Genomic DNA, 25258 nt, shown 5'->3' with positions numbered 1-25258 from the left:
TTATATGCCCCCCTACAACTTGAACACATGAAACATACCCCGAGAGAGTCGCTTGCGAGCAAGGGTTTCTTAGCTTTGACCGTGAAGGGATGCCACATAGGACAAAGAGCGATGGTTGAGCGAGTGACGTGGAGGGGTTGACTTGATGCCCGTGTAAATGCGGTTCTTTGGTTGACGGATTCCACGTCGTATTTTGTACTCACCTCTCATTTGCCGCGTGTCTCTCGTGCGACTTTTGGCGCCGCTACTGATGCGTGAATCTGATCACACGTCATGTGTTTTGGTGACGGCGGCCACCGTCCTCGAGTTGTAGCCCGATAGAGAATAACAATAGACTACACGCATCTCAAAGCACACATGGATATGATGGACGGACTCGATACATCTGTAAAATATCATCTATTTAAGCACCTTTTATAAATATCTCATATATATATATATATATATATAAATAAATGATCTAACCTTATTTATCTTTGAAGAGGTGAAGAAGTTTGTCGAATACCATTCGCGAATTACAATTCATATCATGCGCTAGTATATTCTTATAAAAACTATGACGAATATGTCGATTATAATTTCTCTCGTGATTAAACTAATGTTCTTTCGAATAAGACTTCTTAGTCTATACTACGTTTGAAGCATAACACTTGTTTCGGTAATAATCATCGATTATAAAAGATCAAGTATTCAAAATCAAAAAAATATTTCTCTTATATATCATGTTGATGTTACATTTTTAGTTAGTATAGTGAATCTTAATTGGTTATAATAATAAGTTTAAAGGCAGTACTAAAATATCCTATTTAGGAAAAAAAAGAGACAAGCCATAAGGAAATGATCAACGAATGATGAGGCATCATCATCATATGCTGACTTATTCTCCAACATCTTTTTCCGCAGAACTCAATCTCCAAAATCGTACTATGCGCAGGAAAATGGAGGACAGGTGATTAGACATGAAAAAGTGTAACGCAGGAGGATGAGGAAAGTCAGTTCTCAAATCGATTTGTGCTACCATGGAAATGGCCATGCAAGCCACGGAAAGTTATTTTATTTGTTTGTTTATCGTGTATTAATTCTTACACGCTAATCTGATCCATTCGACATGAGATACATGTCCAGATGTGACTATTTGGAATTTGAATTAAAAATATACATGCTGAATGGATTCCTCCATTTCCAAACCGGCAAGTCTTCCGGTGAAAATTTTTAGTTTCGTAAGTTCCACTTACTCCCACATCAAAAAAATCAAGTTTGTTATCTCCTATTACAATTATAAATAAGGGTCTAAGCTTCGAAATCAGATATACCATAAGAAAACCTAATTGTTTACTTTGAGCTTTTCTTATTTAGTAGTTTCAAATATTTTATTACCTAGGAATATTTTCGACATTTGTAATTATCCTTTTTATAGTAGTGATTTGTTCCTCCTTCGTTCATGGATGTAGGTGACGGAGGTCATTCTAGTTTAAGACGGAGTTGATTTGACACTACAGGGAGTTGATTTGACACTACAGGGAGTTGAAGTTTTACGAGAGGTAGCTGAATTGTCTCTACTTAAAGCAGAGTTTATATATGCTTCGGATGACTGAAGGTACATCTATACTCTCATATCTTGATAAATTTGATTCCTTAGTTATAGATTTGGAGAATATAGATGTGAAAATTGATAACGATGATAAGGTCCTATTACTTTTGTGTTCTCTTCCCTAATCCTTTAAGTATTTCCATGATACTATGATTTATGGAAAAGAAATAATTTCGTATTAGGAAATTAAATCTGTACTAAAATCTAAGGAAATTAGATTGAGGGTCTGATTGTCAGGGGTAGAACAGATAAAAGGAAATTTGATAATAGTATATCTAAATATAAATATAAATCTAGACATAAAAAATTTGAAGTGTAGATATTGTCATAAAATTAGCCACATTAAGGCTGATTGTTTTAAATTAAAAAATAAATTAAAGTAAAAGAAAAAAATTATTAAGAAAACTAATGAGTCCGCTGAAGCTAGTGTAGTAGTTGATGAGAATGTTGAAAATATTTTCTTTGCTACTGATGACAAGACGAGGTCTAAAAATGAATGAATTTTAGAGTCGGGTTGTTCTTATCATATATGTCCCAATAAAAATTTATTTTCCTCATATAAATCTTGTAATGGTAAAATTGTTTTGATGGGCAATAATGTCGCATGTGATATTATTGGTAGAGACGTAATCCGAATTAAAATACATACTGGTATTACGAGGACGCTCACTAATGTTAGACAAATTCCTGATTTAAAAAAGAATATCATCTCTTTAGGCACCCTAGAGGCTCTTCAGTGTAAATACGCAGCTGAATGTGGAGTTATGAAAGTTTCTAGAAGTGCCCTTATTGTTATGAAAGCTTGTAGGTCTGGTAGCTTATATATTTTGTGGGGAACTACTCTCACGGTTTTGGTTGTAGTCTCGTCATCATCATTATCTGATTCTGACATTACCAAATTATGACATATGCGTTTTGGTCATATGAGCGAAAAATGTTTAAGCATATTAAGCAAAATGGGTCTTTTTTACAAACAGAGTACTGGGTCATTTGATTTTTGTGAACACTACATTTTTGGAAAGCAGAAAAGAGTCAGCTTTAATTCTCCGACAATTCACAAAACGAAATGTACTCTTGACTATATTTATTCAGATCTTTGGGGTCCAGCTCGTGTACAATCTAAGGGTGGTGCTAGATATATGTTGACTTTCATTGATGATTATTCCAGGAAAGTTTAGGTTTATTTTCTGAAGCATAAAAATAATGTTTTTCTAACCTTTAAACAATGGAAGGCTTTGATTGAGAAGCAAATAGGTAAACAGATTAAGCGGCTTTGTACAGATAATGACATGAAATTTTATGAAGGTGACTTTGATGAATTTTGCAAAAATGAAGGAATTATTCAGCATCGCACTGTTAGGATGATGCCTCAGCAAAATGGTGTAGCCGAACGTATGAACAAAACACTCTTAGAGAGAGCAATGTGTATGATCTCAAATATAGGGTTGATAATGGACTTTTTGGGCAGAGGTGATTAATATGACCAGTTACATTATTAACCATGCTCCTTCTGCAGCACTTAATTTTAAAATTCCGAAGGAAGTTTGGAGTACCTGCTGATTACTTTGATTTAAAAATTTTTGGGTGTCTTGCATACATGCATGTAAATGAAGGAAAATTAGAGCCTCGAGCTAAAAAGTGTATTTTCCTTGGGTATGCTTTTGGGGTGAAATGATATAGATTATGGTGTTCTGATCCTAAATCCCCAAAATTTGTAATCAGTAGAGATGTTACTTTTGATGAATTATCTCTGTTATCTTCCAAAGAGGAATCTATTAGTTGTACAAATGATAGTGCGTAAAAGCAGGTGGAGCTTGAGATTGGTAGTTCTGATTCTTTTCAGTCGAACTCTTCTACTCAAAGAATGCTAGTGGATGATCCTGAGTCTACTGACAAAGATGATCCAGAGGAAGAGCAATGTTCCATAGCCAAGGATAGACCATGGAGAGATATTCGACCACCATAAAGAAATGCTTTGTTTGTTGCAGAAGAAACAAGTGAAGTTGGTGAGCCTACTACCTACTCAAATGCAGTTTCTTGTGATAATTCCACTGAGTGGTTAATTGCGATGAATGAAGAAATTGAATCTCTCCATCATAATAGAACTTGGGATCTTGTAAATTCGCCTTCGGGTAAGAAAATTGTTGAATGCAAATGGGTCTTCAAAAAGAAGGAAGGTATTCCAGGGGTTGAAGATGCAAGGGTTAATATGCTTACAAAGCATCTTCCAGTTTATAAGTTCAAGCAGTGCTTGGACTTGGTTGGTGTTCATTGTTAGTGATTGCCCGTTGGGGTTTTGTGAAGAAAGCGGAGTAAGTTTTGTTAATTGTCAATGTTGGGACATGCCAAGGTGGAGATTTATTAGTTTGGCAAGTCCCACATATTCCCACATCAAGAAAATCAAACTTGTTATCTCCTATTACAACTATAAATAAGGGTATGAGCTTTGAAGTCAAATGCACCACAAGAAAACCTAATTGTTTGCTTTGAGCTTTTCTTATTTAATAGTTTTAGGTGTTTTATAGCCTAGGAATATTTTTCTAAGGCATTTATAATTGTCCTTTTTATAGTAGTGATTTGCTCCTCATTCGTTCGTGGATGTAGGTTAATTGATCGAATCACGTAAATCTGGTGTTCTTATCTCTTTTATTTTTCTGCTTTATTATCTTTATTGGGTTGCCAAATTATCCTTTCATAAATTTCTTGGCATCAGCTCTAATAGGAATTATTGTTGTTGTTATTATATTTGAATATTTTTCTTCTCTAAATTTTAGATTATGAAATATTAGAAAGAGTAGAAAAAAAAAAGAAGCTTTGAGATCTACCCATACCCTTGATCGAGGTTATTAACATATAACATCGTCAAGTTCACCATAATTTTTATTATTTGATTTATATATAGATTATCATACCACACATTATAGTATATATGTAACACTTTTTGTAAATGTTATATGAGAGTATTAATCATTCAAGTTGTTGGGCTCTACGTCGGTTTAAAGGAGCCCACACGAGAAGGCCCACTTTAATTATACATTCTACTGCTAAATTACTAAATATTATATTAGGTCTATTTTACGACACATATTTATCGTATTTGATGCTTTAAACACTTTAGTGCAAATAAGTTTTGAATAGCGAACTGTTGTTGTTATATGTACTGAGATTTGCATTAGAATTATGTATACTCCCTCGCCCCGATCCAATATAATATGTACGTACACGAAGGGCCATGCAAGGAACGATATCTATACGTGCGTGTTTCCATGCACACGTAAACGTGCAGCAGGATCGACACGTATGTGCATGATTATCTCATGACAGTGCTCTCTCTACGTTCTCTTCTCCCTACGTACATCGGCAAGGTCTTGTGATACAGATGGATGGAAAGGATACAGCGGCGTGTCATGATAGTGCTCTCTCTACCTTCTCTTCTTCCTACGTACATCGGCAAGGTCTTGTGATACAGATGGATGGAAAGGATACAGCGGCGTGTCATGACAGTGCTCTCTCTACCTTCTCTTCTCGACCTCTGTGCATGGAAATAATTAGTCACGTCCTCTTTACCAAGGAGACAACAGCAGTCCGCCAATTTCTCCGAGACTTTAGCCATTTCCTATGCCAACTCTTTAATCTCCTTAATTTGATGTTTCGGAATCTCTCTCTCCTCGCTCCTCTCGCCTCTCTCCTCTCTCTAACGTCTAAAGACGAGCCATACTAGTTGACCGCACCAGATGGCACCAAAGGAAAAGGGCAGAAGCACGAGAACATGCGTGCCCATATCCGGTGACTTCTCTATTATCCCAGTGTAGAAGAGAGCCTTTGCATGTCATATTGAACTGAGATCACAACTATTTTGATCGTTCTTTCTGACTTATGTGCATGCACCTAAGTGAAGCTATCTTGTTCAGTTTGCGTGGTGATGATAGATTGGACATGCACGCGCAGCAAAAGGAGCGGTGGGAGACGAGTTTGGTGTAGGGCTTAGGTGTATGACTGTAGCTGAAGGTGATGGATCTTGAGATGCTCACAGAGAGAGAGAGAGAGAGAGAGAGAGAGAGAGAGAGTATGTGGTGACAAGAAGTCACTAATGGACAAGCTGGAGTTGAATAAATGGGTAGGGAGGATGTGCAGGTTTTAAGGGCGTCGCTGGAAGAGAAGAATTCCGGTTACTTATCCTCCTCTCTGGCTGCTTGTTCCAGTAGGTTTGAAGTAGGATGTGGTCAAAGGAGGAGGATACTGATGGCCAAGAAACTACATGTACAGCAGCCTTTGAAGAACAATTGGGATACATTTCACACCTCTGCTCTCTCTAAGAAGCCTTCTGTCATTTGCTATATTACTACCGTCAACTTCTTTCATCTGGAGATATTGATCGCTTCCTTGTTTACTGTGTAAGCCATAGGCTTTTGTTATTCTCTCTCTCTCTCTCTCTCTCTCTCTCTCTCTCTCTCTCTCTCTTCTTAATTACTCACTGTGCTGGATTCCTCTCTCTCACTCCTCCCTCCATCTGTCCCCACCGACTCCGCATCCCTCCCTTTTCTTCCCTTTCACCACAGGGTTGCCCGCAAGAAAACAACTGCGCCTCCTTTTCGTTCTCTTCCCCCATACCAAGCTCTCATCCTTTTAATGGCCTCCATGAACAATTGGCTAGGCTTCTCTCCCTCCCCACAAGAGCTTCCCCCTTCGCAGGCTCATCAGACCCACCCTTCTCCTGGCATCATCTCCGGCGGTGACGTCTCCACCGACCCGTCCTCTGTGACTCCCCTTGGCGTCCCATCTCAGAGGCCAGATGGATCTTTCGGCTTCTTGGAAACCCTTGACGCACCCGACCATCATCTCCAAGGTAACGATGGACACGATATATACTCTCCGCTGTGCCCTTGCATGAGGTAGCTTATGCTATTCGCGAAGCGAAAACCTCGATCTGGTGTTGTAGGTTGGAGCATGAAGAGCATAGGGTATAAAGGAAGCGATCATGAGCTATCGGTGTTGGTAGGATCAAGTAGTAACCAGAACACCATGGACGAGGAGGAGCAACCCAAGCTCGAAGACTACCTCGGTGGCCACTCTTTTGCGCGATATGATCGGAAGCTCCCGCCCATCGCCGGAAATTATGCCGATTCCGGTGGCTACATGTTATCCAATGGCTGCAATAACGGAGGGCTAATGAGCAGCACTGACGGATGCAACAGTAGCTCCATCGGGTTATCGATGATCAAGGCCTGGTTGCGGAACCAGCCGGCGCCACCAGCGCCGGCGGAAGGAAATGGGAGTGACGCAGCCGGGTGCACCAACATGATCGCACAGAGCTTGTCACTGTCGATGAGTACGGGGCGCCAATCAAACTCCCCATTGCCGCTCTCGGCATCAGACACCAATCACACGGATGGTTGTGGTGGGATGGGAATCGATGCACAGAGTCATGGGGTAGAGACAGTGCCAAGGAAATCCATGGACAGCTTCGGGCAAAGGACTTCGATTTACCGGGGGGTTACGAGGTTCAACATCTAATCAGTTTGATGAATGATAGCGACAATGCTCTAAAGGCATATGATCTCTCTTCTCTCGCAGGCATAGATGGACAGGTAGGTATGAGGCTCATCTATGGGACAACAGCTGCAGAAGAGAAGGACAGTCTCGCAAGGGTAAACAAGGTATACACACCTCTCTCCATATATCATCTTCTTCTATGCTTCACTGACTTGTATCTCATGGGATCTCGTCATGTTCCAACTGCATGCAGTCTATTTAGGTAAGCCAAACTCGGATCTCTTCGCAGTGGATTTCTGTATACTTCCTCCCCACTCTTCTCATGCTGCTATTCTCTCTCCATATATGAACAGGCGGCTACGATAAAGAAGATAAGGCAGCTCGGGCTTATGATTTGGCTGCCCTCAAGTACTGGGGTGCTTCAACAACCACCAATTTCCCCGTAGGTTCTTTCTCTCATCCACCCTGGTTGGCGTAATCGGATTGCTATGAGACATTGTTGCATGTTACCAGATAAGCAACTACGAGAAGGAGGTGGAGGAGATGAAGCACATGACAAGGCAGGAATACGTTGCCTCCCTAAGAAGGTGGGTTTACGTTTCTTGTAACATCTGATCATATACGACATTGTTTGGTGATGAAGCATATGAATGCAGGAAGAGCAGTGGATTTTCTCGTGGTGCCTCCATGTATCGAGGAGTGACAAGGTGCTTTGATTCCATCTCTAGAATTGGATGCTGACCTCTGTGATACTAACTAAATCATCTGATTGATCTCGACAGACATCATCAGCATGGAAGGTGGCAAGCTAGGATAGGAAGGGTGGCTGGAAACAAGGATCTCTACCTGGGAACCTTTAGTAAGTCCCTTCATCCCTTGTTCTCCATATCATCTGCGTCTTCTGAGCATTATTAGTACCTCGTTTTTGTAGGCACTCAAGAGGAAGCTGCAGAGGCCTACGACATTGCGGCAATAAAGTTCCGAGGTGTCAATGCCGTCACCAACTTTGACATGAGCCGGTACGATGTGAAAGCCATCCTCAAGAGCAGCGCACTGCCGGTCGGTGGAGCTGCCAAGCGACTCGATGAGATCTCCGATGACACAGAGGCAAGTGTTGATGGCAGCATGGCTTCCCACTTCACTGAGACGTTGGCCGGCTGGCCGACCGTTGCCTTCCGGCAGGGCCATCCTCTGAGCTGCCACTATCCTTATGGTCAGCCAAGCGGCTGGTGCAAGCAAGAACAAGGAGCTATGACTGCTGCTGCTGCTGCTCGTAGGTTGCAGGACTTGCAGCAGTTCAATTTGGGAAGCAACACCCAGACCTTCTTCCAACCATCGATGCACCAGAGAATGGTGCCCGATGCAGTTATCTACGCCGGCAATGCTGGTGGGAACTATCAAATGGATGGCATCACTGGTAGGAACATGATGCCTGTAAGCACAATGGCGGGGAACCAAGGTCAAACTGAGGGGAAGCAAATGGCTCAGGTCAATGTGTTGGCCGCCGGTGATCCTTATGGTGGCAGGAACGTGTATTACCTATCACAGGAAGACAATGGTCACGAACAAACCAATGGGTCCAACAATTGGATGGCTTCTTGAGTGCAGGAAACGATATGGTCAGGGAAAAGGAAACAAGATTCTCCTTAGTTCCTGATTTTTGTCTTGTGTTCTTGCATGGATTTCCTTTGTGGTAGAAGGAATGCTTAATGCAACTTCTCCTGGCATAGCTTGTAAGAATTGGAGTTGCGATCTTGTCTTGCTTGCTTCGCAAATTCTTATCGTATCATCTTACGTTTGCATTCGGCTCCAACATTGGCTATTTCGCTTTTCTTTTGGATGTAATGGTTGAAGTCTTTTATCGCTAAGAGAAGCTTGCCTTTGCAACACAGATTAGGTTGAGATCCGCCACAGGTTTCTTGGGAAAAGGTCCAGCAGTTTTCTTCATGATGGTGGATATGGGGAATGGTGGTGTGCAGTTCGAACCCCAATAAGGCGAGATTAACTCCTCTCCCAACACTATGACTGTGTTTGAATCTAAAGAAGCCACCGCAGTCCTCGCAATGACCAAGAAAACTAAAGCGTGGAGACATTAATTATTGTCTCGAATAACAGAGCTGATTCCAAGGAGTCACGCCTGTTCCTGTGATCTCTGTTTGATGTTCTTGCGATCGGCAGAATTCCCTCAAGAGGAAGAAGTTGTGGCGTTCATCCTCGAGGAAGAAGAGGTATGTTGCCAGAAGAATTAGATGTAGAAGATGTTGAAGGCCACGAATCCAAGTAGTAGCTGGTTTGATGTCATCTCTAGTCTTGTGATGGCAAATGACTTCGCTGTCGTGGGCATCGCGTCTTCCATCCTTCGGTGCAGACACCTTCTCTTTGTCCTCTTGCACGCATCTATCCGGTTGCTCGCCACGTCCATCTCGGTGATCGCGTCGGCCGCATACGATCTGACACCGAAGAGAACGCTGACGCTGAAGGGCGTCCAGACGGGAGGGGGATGAGTCCATGCGCCACCGCGTGGGCAGCCAATGCTCGGTTCGACCGCGTGAACTGCTACTGACAGCGTGCGGTGGGCGGCAGCCGCCGCATGGGACGGCCATCTGCGTTCTCGCGGGTTCTGCTTCGGCGATGCCATGCACCGGGGGTGAGACGACCACCGTTCACGAAACCCTTCGTTCCACGCGTCGTTTTCCTCTTGGTCTTTGATCAATCGAGATTAATCTGCGTCCACGAGAGAGAATTGTGTACTTTAATTTTCGTGCTACATTTATATGATCTAAAAAGTGATTTCTCACTTATGCATGTTGGATTAACGAAATATCCGTTGACATGTGGGAGTGTTGGATTCAATTCATGAGCACCGACGTATCAGATCCTCTGTTCGATGGAGTCCGGTCACACCGAGACTCGTCAGACAAAGGTTGGTGATAGGTCGAGTGAATCCACCGCTCCCACCAGCGCCAATTCCCTGAAATCTTCGTATTGCCTGCGGCGAATGATCGAAGGTTATGGTGGGCGCGGTGGTAGAATCGCCTGATCGGGGGGGATCACGAAGAATGCAGGCGTCCTGTTTGATGAGATGCCTGTGAAGCATCTTGTCATGTTGGCTGTGTACGGAGTCGTTTGCTTCCATAGTTCGAGTTCTCTGGTACTGAGAATGGGAGATGTGGTCTTTGTGAAGCCAATTCCACGGTTGGCATGCAGTGGCAAATGCATTGCTTGGTGCTATGAAGAAGCCACTGAGGACTTGGTTGTGATGGCAAATGGAACTACTCGCTCCGATTCGTAGGCTTAAGGTCAGATCAACATGATTCTTCTTTGAGTACTTGCTGCATATATCTATTGTTGCCTTAATTTCCTATATGTAGGGTTGGGGAATCATTTTTACCACTGCAGTTGATACTCTTAGAGCTCTCTTTGGGTGTTCCTTGAATCTTTTGCATCCATACTAACTTTTAGAGGATGTGAAGGCTATCTAGTTCTTTGTTACACTTGTTGTCATGATCATCATTCGATCTTCAAATCGATGTGGGCCAAGTTCCCATGATAAGAGTAGTAAAAGGTTGCTTTTTTGGAGTGGATTGTGACTCATGTAGATGCCTTGGCCAAAATTTGCATAAGTTTTCCCTCTCACTGATGGTGGTGGAACATACTTGTTTCATCACCCAGTTTATATTGAAGGTGCTTAATTTTGAGAAGATGCATGTTTTTGTGGATTGAATGTGAATTGGAGCAACACTATTCTTAATCTCCTCATATCATGGTATGAAAAGGATTGCTTTGGTGCTAATACAAGTTAAATAGTTCTGTAGGCACTGTTGGACAGCATTTAGGATGCATAGGCATGTGCAAATGCCAATCAAGTAATTCCTTAGTAATTGCTAACCACTTGTTTGGAACACAACCTTCTTCGGTTGTTTGAATCAGGAAGACAAAGCATGCTTATGGGCACTAAAGTTATGGCATATGAGATGCAAACTTAGACAGAGAGTAAACTCAGGAAAACATTAAATCTACAGACATTAGTACATCTATAACTCTTTGCATGGCTGCAGTCTAAGTCTCACTGGAGGAGTATCAGCCAGCCTCTAGACCGTTCACAGGAAACCATTATGTCCATCCACTGACAGATTGGTACCTTCATGCGAAAGAAGCACAGAGTCATTAAGGAGAAATATTTGTTTTGTTTCTTTCCATAAGTGTAATGGAGTTGAGATGAAATAAGGGATTTGTTTCTCATGAATTAAAACAGTCTTGAGTCAATAATTTTTTTCACATTTCTTCTTGTCTAAAGTAATAGCTCATTAATATGTTAGGGAGTAAAACATAACTGAACTCCAGCGAAATAAGCATATTATGTCATCATAAACGATGATTTGATGCATAAACATGAAACCATCCATTCATTTTAGGATTCATTTTCTTAACAGTAGATGTGCATATTGGATATAGAAGTTGTTTTTCCTTCTTGTAGAGATAATCCCTAGGACATATGAGATGAAATCTGAGACATTTTGTCCATTGCTTGGAGAATTATGCCTTTACATAATTTATGAGTATTAATAGATTTTTCTACATGGCTGAGTTATGATTTGATTTTAAATGTTTGGAGTATCTAATGGTTGGCAACTTGGAAAAGAGGACCACAAATATCAGTTGATGAACAGAGAAATATAGTAATGACAGAATATTCTTGCATATGTTTGATGGATCTGGAACTACTAGTTATCAGTCAAGGTTTTGTTCAGTCTTTGTCCTGGCTATAACCTGATGAATGGTTAAGCTGCATACAGATCTATGTTTGCAATTATGAGTTTCTGAATTGAATGATTTTATAAGCATTTTCTTCATGCCGAAGAGAAAAAGATCGAAAATTGTTGTCTTAACTCTGTTGGTCAAATCAAACGCACCTTCTTCCACCACAACCATTCTCCCTCTGGCAGTTGAAGAACATCGCAGCAACAGGATCCCCGAGGTTGTAAAGTGCTGCAAACTCCCTGGTGTTGAAGTTTTGCCTCCATCCAGGTGCATAGATTGTTTCCCGAATCGATTGCCGGAACAACACAAACACAAAGCGATGAATTCCGGCTGTCGGCCGTGGACTCTCATAGCAAACAATTTCATTGCCTGAAAAAGAAAAGAAGATAATTAAAAGTCCTGGTGAAAGAAGTTGCAGGTACTACAACATGCTCTGTTTCTTGATATCTCCTTCTTCTCTTTTTTCCTATTATCTCGATACATATTATTGGTCGGTATGACTTTATCATGATATTTCCATCAAACAAGACTACTTGATGATGCCTTTTGGATAAGGCCAAAAAAAAAAAAGTTTCATCTTTGTCTTATTTCTGATAGGCATGGCTCGTATTTTGTTCTCACTCTAGATGAAGTTGAGTGATAGAAGAAATAGCCATTGTGGATGCCATTCAGCTAGTATAGATTCTACAGTAAAAGATGCATGATGAAGGATTGGAGACTTGTCATGCTGCTGTTCTCACTCACCAAAGCTGGCGTTCTTTGTTTCTGGTATGTTTGTCACCAACCTAAGTAAAGTACATCAAAAGAGCCATGAGCAGATTCTCCATTTTCCTTTTTTGTGCATTAGCACCAATACAATATACAATTAGATCTTACCAATGCAGGTGCTCTCTTTCGGTTGGATTGCTGGGGCTTGGTGCATCTGGATCCACCATGACCTTGTAAAATCATCAGGTTGGTTAGTCAATCAATACTGATAGTTATTCTTAATAACGAATCTTAAAACCTCTAAATTTGATGAACTCCATCCACAGGAATGGTTCTTTCTTCTTTGGTAGCCATGCAGAATGCACAACCCTCACACCTCAGATTTGGACATGGAACGCATGAAACACCAACATGAGCATTAACCTCTGACGAGCCACACTTGTCCCTCCACAACTAGTTCAAGCAGTAAGTCACCGATCATCCTTATCATTCACTGACCAAGCAGTGCCAGCATCTACCGGTGGGCCGGTCAAGACAAGACTTACATCACTGTTCAAGTGGAATGGCCAAACAAGAGTCACTAGTATCTACTTTGAAATGGCATGAAAGATGAACAGATGTCAGCATGATTGGGAAGATTTAAGTATCCAGAAAAGGAAAGTCAAGGTGTCTTATCAATGCAGTGTATGCATCCTGGCAATGCCACAAATGCAGAAAAGTTCGACGGTCATTTCCAACAGTGCATCTAACTACTGGCCTATGATTCTTGTACTCACGGTGGGATGACTGCTTCGTCCTAGATTTTTTTTCTTGGAGAAAGAGCACAAGAAAAGAACAGGACATCTTGGGCTGGGCTCAATTACTATCGAGACTTCAACCACATGGAACAGCAGCTGCTGAGGCAAGAGCAGCAGCCAGAAAGTTTGGTATGATCTCATTCTCTTAATCATGCAGCTAGCTAATCATCAACTTATTGGCACTTACTAGCGTGTAAAGGTTCCTCATATCGCGGCCTCTGATCTCGACTCTCGGCTCATTCTCCACCGCCGACGGCTTGAGCTCGGATCCATTGGTCAGCTCCTTGTTGTTGTAGATCACCCTCAGCGTCGCGGACTTGACGAATGGGTCCAAGACATCACCTATGACATTGCCTACAACAAGCGGATCCCTCGACATGATTAGTGACGAGAAGAGCTACTGGCAGTGGTAGAGGAGAGGGTGGGAACGAGAGAGAGAGAGAGAGAGAGAGAGGGAGACTCGGATGGTCCTTCCTGTGATGGCATTGGAAGATGAGGTGCCCATTTATACAGCAGCTAAATGATTGGAGCACCCACTCAAAACTCCAGGCTCCATTGGAACTGGAATCTACTTTTGCACTAGAGAGTGTAGACCGAGTACTCATCAGTGCAAATGTTGAAGATCTTCCACCCTTTGAGCCTTCACAAGGGCAAGTGGATCGATTGCATAGTGAATATATCTGCCGACTTATTCTCTAAATCTGGAACCTCTTGAGTGATGAATGATATGGTCAGCAAAAAGTGGGTTGCCTTTTGACTTGCCTTCATCCAATCTCCTCTCTCAGATCTGTCTATGCTGACGGCGCCTCGGAATTTATCAGCTGCATGCGCCTACTAGCAATGGCTTTAAAGAGATGCTTGGGGCTCAAAGGCAGGAATGTGACATCATACCCACATATTTCAGTTCCATCACTGCAGTTCATCGGTTGGTCTTTGTCATCCCATCGGTGTACCATGCTGCAATTTGCTAAAGCGATCTGGGAATGATATAGCAGAAAGGATCGATGTGTGAAAGGTAGCATGGTTTCAGCTTGCAGAAGATGATGCATGAGGAGAAAAAAGAAGTGGTGATCTATAAAAGAGATAGAGAGGAATCAATCTAGGCGATCATGGTGTTTGTTGGATTCCACTGCCAGCCGACTTCTACGAAAGATCGTGATATTACTTGTCTCCGCCTTCATTGCTGTGTTCTTCCATGAACTGCAAGCAAATCCAGGGAGACATTTGATTGTCATGTCAGGTATGCATATATTCCTTGGAGCTCAATCCTCTGAGCGAGAAGCAAATCTTCAATCCGGTAAGATCGGCATGATTATAATCACAGCAAGCTGATGGTTTGCTTTTTATTCGCCACACCCAACCAAAATGCTGATCTTGAATGAGCGAAAGACAACTCTTTCCATGGAAACGTTCTCAGGACAAAAAATAATGTGCATGCAGGACCTTTTATCATGTGCGGCAACAAATGGTAAACCATCTTTTTTTGTACTCCTTTGTAAGCATTAGCTCAAATAAAATAATGATGCCACTAAAAATTCTTGATCCCAATTATTGGTCATTCATGATGGTCTACTTTTAGCACACAAGTAGTTTGGGATCTTCAACCTCTGCATGCCATTGCATTGTTTACTAATAGCAAGGCAATTTTTAAATCCACAGCAGTAACTATTTGATTCTTCTTTCTTGCATTACATTATATCTGTTGGAAGTTCTTCCTCTTTCAGCCTCAGCATATCAAGCAATCTTTAGTTGTTTCTTTACATTTTCTTCAGGCATATGATTCTGATGTGCACTTATATTATTTGTGTGCAGAAGAACTCAAACATGTGGGTGAAGTAAACCACACCATGAATTGTGTTGCAGTCTGGTAATACTCTGCAAGTGACTGTCACATCTCTCTCTACCTCCAGTGGTTGGGGGGGGGGGGGGGATCCAGCAGATCATGCAGGGCACAGTTCAGCAACTCCAACCAATCCTAGCCAAGCTAGGACAGGCAAAGTAGTGACCTTCTAGGGTTCCCAATAAGGTAAAAGGAATCAGAAATCGACTGTGGCTCAAATCCAAACACATATCTCAACGCCACCTTCCTCTTACATGCCAAATCTGGTGGGGGACAAAACTACAGGGAGACCCTGGCACTATCCATCAATCTCCAAGAAACACAAGAGTTAGGTTGATCTAATCCAAAGGTTGGGCTCCTTATTATCCTTTTTGCTATGACGATCTAATTTAGATCAATGTGTGTTCATCAAGATTCAACAAGCTATCTTCACATTGAATAATCAAAGTGTCACATAATTAATTAGAGCTTAAAAAGATGGGTGTTACTTTGTGTATGATAGTTGATTAATGGAAGGTGGTAACTTATATCACAAGTGAGCAATTTATTGTTTGTCACATGCATAAATATGTGTGTTTTTACTTGCTCTATTATCTTTGGTTATATTTGATATTTCATGGGTTTCTGTAGTGATGCCTTAAGACCACAAATTTCTTGAGACTAAAGGTTTTCATTTCCATCTTTTCGTCCCTAACATCCTAATGATTTAAATGCTCTGTAATTTATATATAGAAAAAAGTTAACGTTTTATCTACTAAAAAAAATGGTTTTTTTTTCTTATTTTTGAATAATATTTCAGTCATACCGTTTGTCTTTTTGCCCGCTTTGTCGTTTCTGGAGTTGATGGTGATCCGTCGCCGAGAATAGTACGGACGCCGTCATCTTCTTCATCGTCTCCTCCACCGCATCTGCCTCCATATCTTGTCCTGTCACTTTGGCCTCTGCAAACCACAGAATGGTGGAAAAGGAGAGATTGATATGCTAATAATAAATGATATCAAAAAAGTCGTGCGATCTAACTCAAAATTTATAACATGTTTGATGATTTTACAGACGAACAAAAATCTTATTTGTGTTTTGAAAGCGTCATTTTGGGTACAAGTCTTATCATATGTCTAACCTCAATAAATCCAAACATACATGGAGTAGTTGAGGTTGAGCTTAGAAATTGAACGAGACATACATGTGTGCCTGTCATCAAATTGCTGATTACCAAACACCAAGAACTTTGAATGCATCATAAGATCTAAATTTGTAATCTTGGGAGTGCCGAAGCAGATCAATGTTTAATTTTTCACAGGATATGAAAAGTTGTTCTTTCTGATAATAATTTATATAATGATCAAGAATAAAGAACCTTGTCACATCAGCATCTTTTTTTTTTATTTTTTTTGGAGCATACATCAGTCAAAAAGATAAAATGAGCCAGCCACAGAGGTATATTGTTTATTTTTTGAAAAAAATATATTATCACTTCAAAATTCTCTTAAGATCATTGTATGATAACAGAGATAAATCTGAGATAATTATCTACCCATATCAAAGAAGATTAATTAATTCTAGCTTAATTAACAAACCAATTAGCTGCTTGATTATATTTTTTTATAGAAATATAAAAAATTATAAAAAGTTAGTCATTATATATATATATATATAACCTTGAAGAGAGTCAAAAAAAAAAAAGAGTCAAAATATGTGAATTAAGTAACATCAGCATCTTTCTCTCAGCATACATGAACAAAACAAGAGTCAAAAAGACACAAAATGACCAAGGCCTTGAAGGGACATAATATATTGTTCATGCCTAATAATTAGGGCTTAAAAAACCCCATCAGGGTATAAACTTTTGCTAATTGATAACAAACCTAAGCATATTTTCCCTGCTTTCAAATATATATATATATATATATATATATATATATATATATTCACATGCAGGTAAAAGAAGAGACTCCATATGTGATGGTAATAACAATATATATAATGATTAGGAGTAAAGAACCTTGTTACACCAGCATCTTTCCCTCAGCATACATGAATAAATCAAGAGCTGAAAAAGATACAAAATGACCAAATCCACAGAGACCTGGAAGAGAGTCATGGTATTATATTGTTCACGCCTAATAATTAGGGGTTAAAAAACTTAAACAGGGGATAAACTTTTGCTAATTAATATTTATGAATGAGCTAAGCATATATCCCATGCCTTCTCAACAGGACTGCTCCTCCTGTCACCTAAGTTTGACCGGTGAGTGCTCATTGATGCTTTTGCTTTTTGTTGTGGTCACATGTTGGAATATTATTTAAACGCCGGGCAGTATGCTTAGAGAAAGTGTTGATCTCTTGTTCTTGGCACACTTTTCTGGTCTGATCCATGTTTTCTAACAGGACAAGCAACTTCATGGCCATATCTAATTGCATTTGTAGCACAATTTATCACAAGAACTAATAGTTGAAAGACTTTGAAACCCAAGCAAGACCATGTTGTGGATTTCATCTTCTAAATTGTTGCAAGATATTTATGGAATATCCCACAATGATATCCCAGTGGCTTCATAAAGAAAAAACCGATGGATCTTGAAACGAAAATTTGCAAGGGACCCAACAAGATGAACTTTCTTTTTTTCTTCCCATTGTTTAGACAATGACATCATCCAAATCCTAGATATGAGAGAATCCATCATGTATTCCATGATCACATGCCAAAGTGGCTTTAAACAGGACTTTTGCAGTCACCACCTATGTCAAACCCATCCACCATCCCCCCAAAAGGATTCATAAGATGGAGAGCCATGGATTCCTCTTTGTTTTCTACTGCCAAGCAACTCCTTTGCCCAAGAACAAAAGCTCCAAGATGGAATCTAAATAGGTGGGGATGCTTCTATCCACAGAAAGCTGGCAAAATTTATTCTCTGAGGTGCATTAGTTATGGATAAACAATGCAAAAGGAGCCTCCCTTGCACTCATTCAAACATCAGGCCTGGTGATTGATACCCTACATAAAACTCGATTGTCATCTTCTTCCGTACAATACTTTTCAAGCCATAGAAGCTTGATATTGCACTGTTTGATCAAGCCTATCTGGTACCAAAATGTGGACGCCTATCTTTGGGTTGGGGATAGAGTTCAAGAAAAGTAGGAAAACTAGGATGCCTGTGGAAGCAGAATTAAAGGTCTGGGTCATGTTCCAAGATGGATGTGTCCACATTCTACTTGTCCTCTCGATAAGATGTTAGAGAAGGCTCCAAACCCTGAGAGTTTATCATACAGTAAGCTTCAGATCTCTACCTCACTAATATCATATTAGAATGGATATGCTTGAATGCCAATATGAAAAAAATAAGGTGGTGTTTTAGTGGGCTGCTTAATCCAGGAAAATTGCACAAATGACAGAAAATACTAAAGAACTCACAGCACAAAGGTAGAGAGGGTTACCTTACCAAACAGTAGTCACCGGTGTGATGGAAGTCAAATGGCGCGGGAGATTGTTCAGGAACACACAGTCCCCTGGAAATGTTCAGTATGTAGAACCCAAAGTGTAACCGATGAGATATTTCATATGGATTGTGTCAGAGCACTAACATGTTAATGCCTTTTGTTGCCAATAAGGTAGGACTGCAACTCATCTGCTGCTAATTTTCCACCAAGCAAGCTCATTGCTAACTGCATCTGCTTTCTGTGACAATGATGAACACAAATGAGGAATATAACGTGAATCTTTAATCAATAACCTTATGTTCTAATTCAAGACTAGGATTCTCAGAAGCGTGGTAACAAAATTACATTCATCAAGCAAATAACTATCCAAATGCAACAACATGAGAAAACATGAGAATAAACAATTAGGTGAAGTTCCTGACACTTGTGGTGGTAAATATCAAATACAGTATAAAGTTCTATAAAAACCCAAGGATAATAACATAAGATTTAGAACCAATAGGGAATGACAAATACATACACGGAAGCTTGGAGAAGTAATATATGAACACGAGCATTCCTCACTTTGCACAAAAGATTAATCCAGATGCAGGTTTATCCACTACCTTATGTCCAGCTTAGACTGATCAATGAGTCTTTTTTTCACCAGAAGGTCAAGAAAGACAGCAGCATACACAGTTTTGTTCCTGATATACAAACTTCAACTAATTCAACTAACTATTTCCTTCTTCTGATCAAAGTTCACCACAGTTCAATGCTTCTTTTCTTCTAGCCTGAATCTGAGACATGAATTAAATGATCAGCAAACTAAATAAAGGAGTAGGCCCATTTAAAGAGGATGCCTTAGTCCAGCTTTTTCTTAAAGCTTGTGAGACGTTCCTCTGTGCCTTCTGGAAATGCACATGGCAGGGGGATGGCACTAAGCTCCCAAACACTGGCTTACCACAAATAATTGATCCACTTTGTCTACAGCTGTTGTAAAAAATTATCATAAAACAAAAAGCCATAAGAGGAAATCCATGATGCCAAAAGCTCTTAAAATAGTAAATATCTTGTTAGAAAACTACTTATAGTACTACTCATAATAACATGACTACCTTAATTTCAAATTTCTGGAGTCCAATAATATGTTCTAAAAAAGGCAGCTATATCTTCCTAAACATTCACAAACCACAGGGGTATATTAACTTCCCAAATCCAAAGCATACTAATAATAATGTACATCAACAACTGGTACCGAAACAACGAAGATTTCTATTATTCAATTGAGAATATTACAAGTGATATATGACACTAGTTTGTTGTATACTTCAGCACAATAAACCCTTCTCTCAGAGTAGAAAAATGCTGCATAGGCATTCGATCCTGCGGTTTGGCCAGTTCTATGAATCATCAAATGTACCCTTAGTCATGTACCTATCTATTGGGATAAGGTGGACCACTTGACAAATCATATCTTGTTGAGTTCTTTGTTTAAGATTGAATAAAAGCATTCATTGCTTTTCATTTGTAACAAGCATCATGCGTCATCCTTACCATATGAAAACTCAGAAAATCAAGAAAAGTTTACTGCCCAACTCTAAGTCAGCTGATGCTCCTGAATATCCTAATCGATAAACTTCCCCCTAAGAGACTGAGCCTCCTTATCTACAATCCACTCACTTAGTATATAATGCTAGTCAAGTCCACTACTAACAATTTAGGCTCAAGCATATTGGATCATGTGGTACTAGGACCATTATTTCCAAATCTTCGTGTTGACATATTTATTGGGCCAGATCACATAATTTGTAACAGAGCATCTCTGTAGGGCACTTTATGTGGTCTGAGGCATGCCAAATTTAGAGTTACCTTGTGCAAGCTCAGTTGGAGTTTTCTCTGGCCTAGAGAACTAACAGAATTCTAGAGGTGGATTCTAGGGTTGATGTATTGGGTCTTGTCAAGGACATCGAGCATTTTAATAGGGGAGATTTTGATGTCCCAATAGTAAAATAGATGTGAAATAGAATATAAGACTAGCTAGATCTACTACTATTAATTTTACTTAGGCATTTTGATTTCAATGATTCAAGATGTATTATATCCCAATTATAGGTTAGTCTGCTAGACTAGGTCATGAAACCACTTGGTAAAATGTTATACAACAAAAATACATTGTGAAATGCAAAAGCAAATACATTCAACATAGTTCTCCCTTCGTATTCTATTGCATTCTAAGTCTAAGATTTAAAATAAGGATCCCAACAAACAAGAGCCTGCATATAAGCATCTCTCCTTAGATAGCCCCTCTAAACCTTCATTTCTACAAATTTCTTCTTATTATTCAATAGGGTAAGCACATAGCTAAGCTTTATTCGTCATATTGTTTTGCCATTTTTTAGAATACTCTTCCAGCTAAGACTTCAGGTTAAGCCACAGGTTCACAACCGGATACTAATTGTGATGGATGCCATTAAATATGAACAAGCCATAACACTATTGAGTTGAAACCAAAAAGAAAAAAAAAAGATTCTGTAGATTTGGCAATAATTATTAGTTACAAAAACTAGAAGAAATAGATATGGAAGAACTAGTCATAGAAAAAATGTCACTTCAACCATTATGTCTTTGTTTTCATGTGATTAAAAATTTACTCATAATAATTATATTAGAGTTATTCTCTTAATGAACTAGTCTCTGTTACTTCTTATTATTGTTTTTAAATAGTTTACATCTTTTATATATTAGTGACATAATTTTCATGAAAATTTAGATGTCTTATAGAAATAGATCTCTAGAATGATTAGTATGCCACAAGGATTAAAGCACCATCAAAAGAAAACCTAAGTTCAACAATCTCACAGCTACATCATAAGAACATAAGTCCACATATACAGATGTTGAAGTCCATACCTCTTAGTGACATGAGCACAAGCCTTGTACATAGTTTGCTTCTTATCTAAGGATGAGAAAACCTCAGCAAGGGCATCGATTTGCTTGCAACCTGGAAAGCCACGCCTGCCGTTACACGGGGACTGGGGATGCCTGCAAGAATTGCCTATTATGTGGGAATTAGTATCCTGGAATCACCTTGGCTAATGAATCGATAAGTGACTCTCATTATAAGCTGCAGCAAGTTAACATTTTAAGCTCTCATGGCTAACGAACAAATCAGGGCACAGACGACTCAATTGCTTCAATGGCGAATGTAGCATGTCCAGATCTTAAGCTTTGTGTCCTTCTATCTAGTATGCTGCACATGGGGAACCAGTATACCTGAAGAGTTCAACTATGACAATAACGAAAACCTTATAAAAAGTTAACAAGACAAGAAAGTAAACGACACTGTAAAAGTATTAAAAAGAAAAAGCAATTTATCACTCGCAAATTTTGATACATGAAGAAGTAAATGTAAGTCTATCTACAAATGCAAATCTGCACGGTATTATTATCTTATTCAGAATTCAGAAACACTTATGTTTATCATCTATGTTCATTTGCATCAGTTTCCATCCGTGCTGTGCCCGAGGAGATGAGTAGTGGAGAATCTAAGATGACATGAACAGAAACAAGGCAGAAGCAGAGAGTAATCATCAAGGAGAACAATTTGTTGCCACCAAAGATATCCCCAGCTGCATAATCCATCAGCTGCATAATCTAACAGTGCAAGCCACTGCTTGGGCCCAGAACTTCAGCCTTGCTTTAACTTCTTCAGGTTGGTCACCTGGAAGCATGAAAGAGGGTAAAGATGAGAGAAGCTATTTTCATTGTCATCCAATGAAATGAAGGGAAAAAGAAGATCATGGCATGATAAAAAAAGCAGAGACTAACAAACAGAAGAATAAAGAACATGATGATTGGATGATGGAGCTAGTTTTTTTGCCTTGTTGCTTAGCATCACAACAGTGCAAACTAGACAATAATTTGATGCAGGTTGAGAATGAAAAAAGGCATGATGATTTTCTTTTATACTAACCACCGGCAAATGAGTAACACTGTGAAAGCCAAATGGAATATAAGAGTGCCATGATATTGCTCCAATGTATATTGTGCTTCAACAAAATTTTCATGTACTAGTATGTTGCACCCTCCAATCATCTTCTACATCTAAAATATGTACTAATAGCAGACATGGAATACTTGCCAAAAAAATATCCCTAACCAACCAAAAACCAAAACAGAACAGGCTTGAAGAGAGCAACAGTTTATCTAAGGCGTCAACTAGCCTAGTTGGTAAAGACTTTGACAATAAATCGTAAGGCTCGAATCCCACTTTCATCACTTACACTATGCAAAAAAAAAAAAAAGTAATTAATTATTCAAGCCTAATAACTCTATAATTCAGGAACTTGGTTCAAGTTTTCTCTGCAATTTCTCACGAATTTATCATAAAAAATCTGCCCCAAACCCTGAACACTAATCGACTCAATAAAAAATCTACCAGAAAAAGCAACTACTTCTAAACATCCTCCTTTGGTAACCAACGATCCTATAATCCTTTAAAGATCAAAACCCGAAATGCTAGGTATCACTTCACATTTCATCTATAGATCACAACCACAAGGGTCTCTTGATCTCCCAATAGAGCAAACAGCATTAATCTATCTACTAAATAGGTAAAATATAAAAGGCACTTGATGATTGATAACCAACACAAGGGTTTCCCGAGTAAGTAAACAACATTAATCAATTTTGTTGCTGCAAGATCTCAACCAACACAAACCTTCGCGTGCTGGACTTGGAAAGAAAGAAGAAAGAAGATTCATCTCACCAGGACCGGAGATCTTCCAATTGGCAATAGGAGACGAAGCGACGGTGGCAGTGCTAGTTTCCAACGACCGGCTCAATGAGTAGCAGAGCACGAGAGCCGGCAGCGTCTTGCAGAGCTACGGGATCTCGTCGTAGGTAAACCCGAACCCTAGGTCCAAGCACGCCTTGAGCTCCTCCAAGTCGTCGTCGGTCAGGCTCCTCGCCCTCCCCACGCCGTTTCCGCCCTCGGATCCCTGATCCGATCCCTCCCCCGCCCCCACGAAGCATTCCAAAGTAATGCCGTTGAGACGGCTCCTCCTCGGCCACGCCGCCTCCCACCCCTTGCAGTTCCATTCGCTCTCCCTCTCCTCCAACTCTCGAGCCCTCCATTGGTCCGCCTTCGCCAACTCTTTTTCCAAGCGATAACTTCCCATTTTCTCTCTCTCTCTCTCTCTCTCTCTCGTTGGCGGGAGCTTTTAAATGGGGTTTGTGACGCGATGATGTCATGATGCACGACATGAAATGGAGAATGAGTCTTACCCTTTGGCTCACCCGATCCGCGTGCAATGGACTCACCGTGGGGACCACTTGTTGAACCATTCGTTACCTGGTAAGTTCGTACGACGGAGCAAGATAGCATTGGATTATTGTGGATCCATTTTTGCGAGTAAATATACATATGTAATACGTTTTAAATCAAATTAAATAATCGTATTTGGAATTAATACCGGACAAAATAAAGGACGAATTTTCAAAATAAATTTCTAATTTTGAGAATTTCTCACATGACTGCTTTCATCGAACTTCAACAACTACCTCCTCTCTCCTTTATCTCATTAGACCTATCGATTATGGCTCTCGCGTGAGAAAGGAGAGAACGTGAGGATTATGTCACTTCTACTAACTCTATCCTTATGCTCCTTGCTTATAGCTCTTGCAACTCTTCCTTTCTTGCATGAGAGTTGCGAGTGAGGAGTGTAGGGATGAGATCAACAAATGTAGTGGCGACTCTTATGTCCCCTCCTTCCTCGCACGAGAACCGCGAGTGATCGACCTAGTAGGGTAGGGCAAAGGAGAGTGGAGGCAACTATTAGGTCTAGTGAGAGGGAGGCTTTTGTCATTGGTCATCGTCACACGTGAGCACACTTGCATCGCAAGCGACGGACGATTGTTCAAGGTAGAGAAGGGTGATCTACAGAGTAAAAACATAGTCAGGGGTTGGGTGAAGAGTGATAGCCAGTACAATGATTGTTTAAAAAAAGAGTGCTATGAAGAATAAGATCTTCTTTTTTTCAAAAGGATATGTATAAAATTGATAATAATATAAAAAAATACATACGATACTTTAATATTTTTTTCGAAAAAAAGTATACTTTCATGTACCTTGAAGAAGTGGATAATACTATGTTATTTCCTCTGCTTATATTGGTATTATTTACTTTATTTGTTGTGAAATTCATTTTGATCATGGAGTAATAGATTTGGATATATTATCCAAATGGTTAACTCCACTCACAAACCATTTCCATCCAAATTCGAGAATTTATAAAAGTTAAGATGCTTTTGCAAAATTCTTAAAGTTAGTGTTTCTTTTTTCTGAAAATTTACTCTCAAATAAATAAATATTTGAGCCAAAATTAGAATAAATTCATCGATAAAAATAGATTGAATACATAATAACCGACACATTATGATTGCATGGGAAATAAAGAAGACAGTTAACTCAAAGAAGGACATGCTCTATGATTAAAATTTAGGAATAAAAACAAAGAAAAACTTGTAGGAATGTATTAAATCTTGAAGTTGATTGGATTATTAGAGTATTTATATTATATATTGGTAACATCTAGATATTGGTATATGTTAATAACTTGATGTGATGGATCGAAGATTGAATGACCT

General features: G+C 39.8%; 2 protein-coding genes and 1 long non-coding RNA gene across 3 annotated transcripts; 2 read left to right on the top strand and 1 right to left on the bottom strand.

Moving 5' to 3' along the window:
* The first annotated feature begins 6078 nt into the window (after positions 1 to 6078).
* On the top strand, positions 6079 to 8859 carry LOC135605460 (AP2-like ethylene-responsive transcription factor AIL1). The gene is made up of 9 exons (XM_065095579.1): positions 6079 to 6437; positions 6531 to 7092; positions 7166 to 7248; positions 7338 to 7346; positions 7438 to 7526; positions 7598 to 7671; positions 7741 to 7791; positions 7867 to 7943; positions 8016 to 8859. Exons 1-9 carry the CDS (start codon positions 6221 to 6223, stop codon positions 8684 to 8686), a joined length of 1833 nt encoding a protein of 610 aa, XP_064951651.1. The 5' UTR covers positions 6079 to 6220; the 3' UTR covers positions 8687 to 8859.
* A 758-nt stretch (positions 8860 to 9617) lies between these two features.
* LOC135605459 (protein FLOWERING LOCUS T-like) lies at positions 9618 to 13982 on the bottom strand. Its single transcript, XM_065095578.1, has 5 exons — positions 13538 to 13982; positions 12722 to 12783; positions 12590 to 12630; positions 11998 to 12214; positions 9618 to 11225 (listed from the first exon to the last, which is right to left on the bottom strand). Exons 1-5 carry the CDS (start codon positions 13727 to 13729, stop codon positions 11198 to 11200), a joined length of 540 nt encoding a protein of 179 aa, XP_064951650.1. The 5' UTR covers positions 13730 to 13982; the 3' UTR covers positions 9618 to 11197.
* Positions 12119 to 13538, top strand: LOC135605461 (uncharacterized). The gene is made up of 4 exons (XR_010484445.1): positions 12119 to 12263; positions 12443 to 12613; positions 12730 to 12799; positions 12880 to 13538. It is a non-coding gene; the product is annotated as an uncharacterized LOC135605461 (long non-coding RNA).
* Positions 13983 to 25258: the final 11276 nt, after the last annotated feature.

Source organism: Musa acuminata, chromosome BXJ2-2 (assembly GCF_036884655.1).
Source record: "Musa acuminata AAA Group cultivar baxijiao chromosome BXJ2-2, Cavendish_Baxijiao_AAA, whole genome shotgun sequence".
In the NCBI taxonomy this organism is placed as follows: domain Eukaryota; kingdom Viridiplantae; phylum Streptophyta; class Magnoliopsida; order Zingiberales; family Musaceae; genus Musa; species Musa acuminata.
The sequence above is the reverse complement of the archived record's forward strand: the minus strand, read 5'-3'. Positions and strand labels throughout refer to the sequence as shown.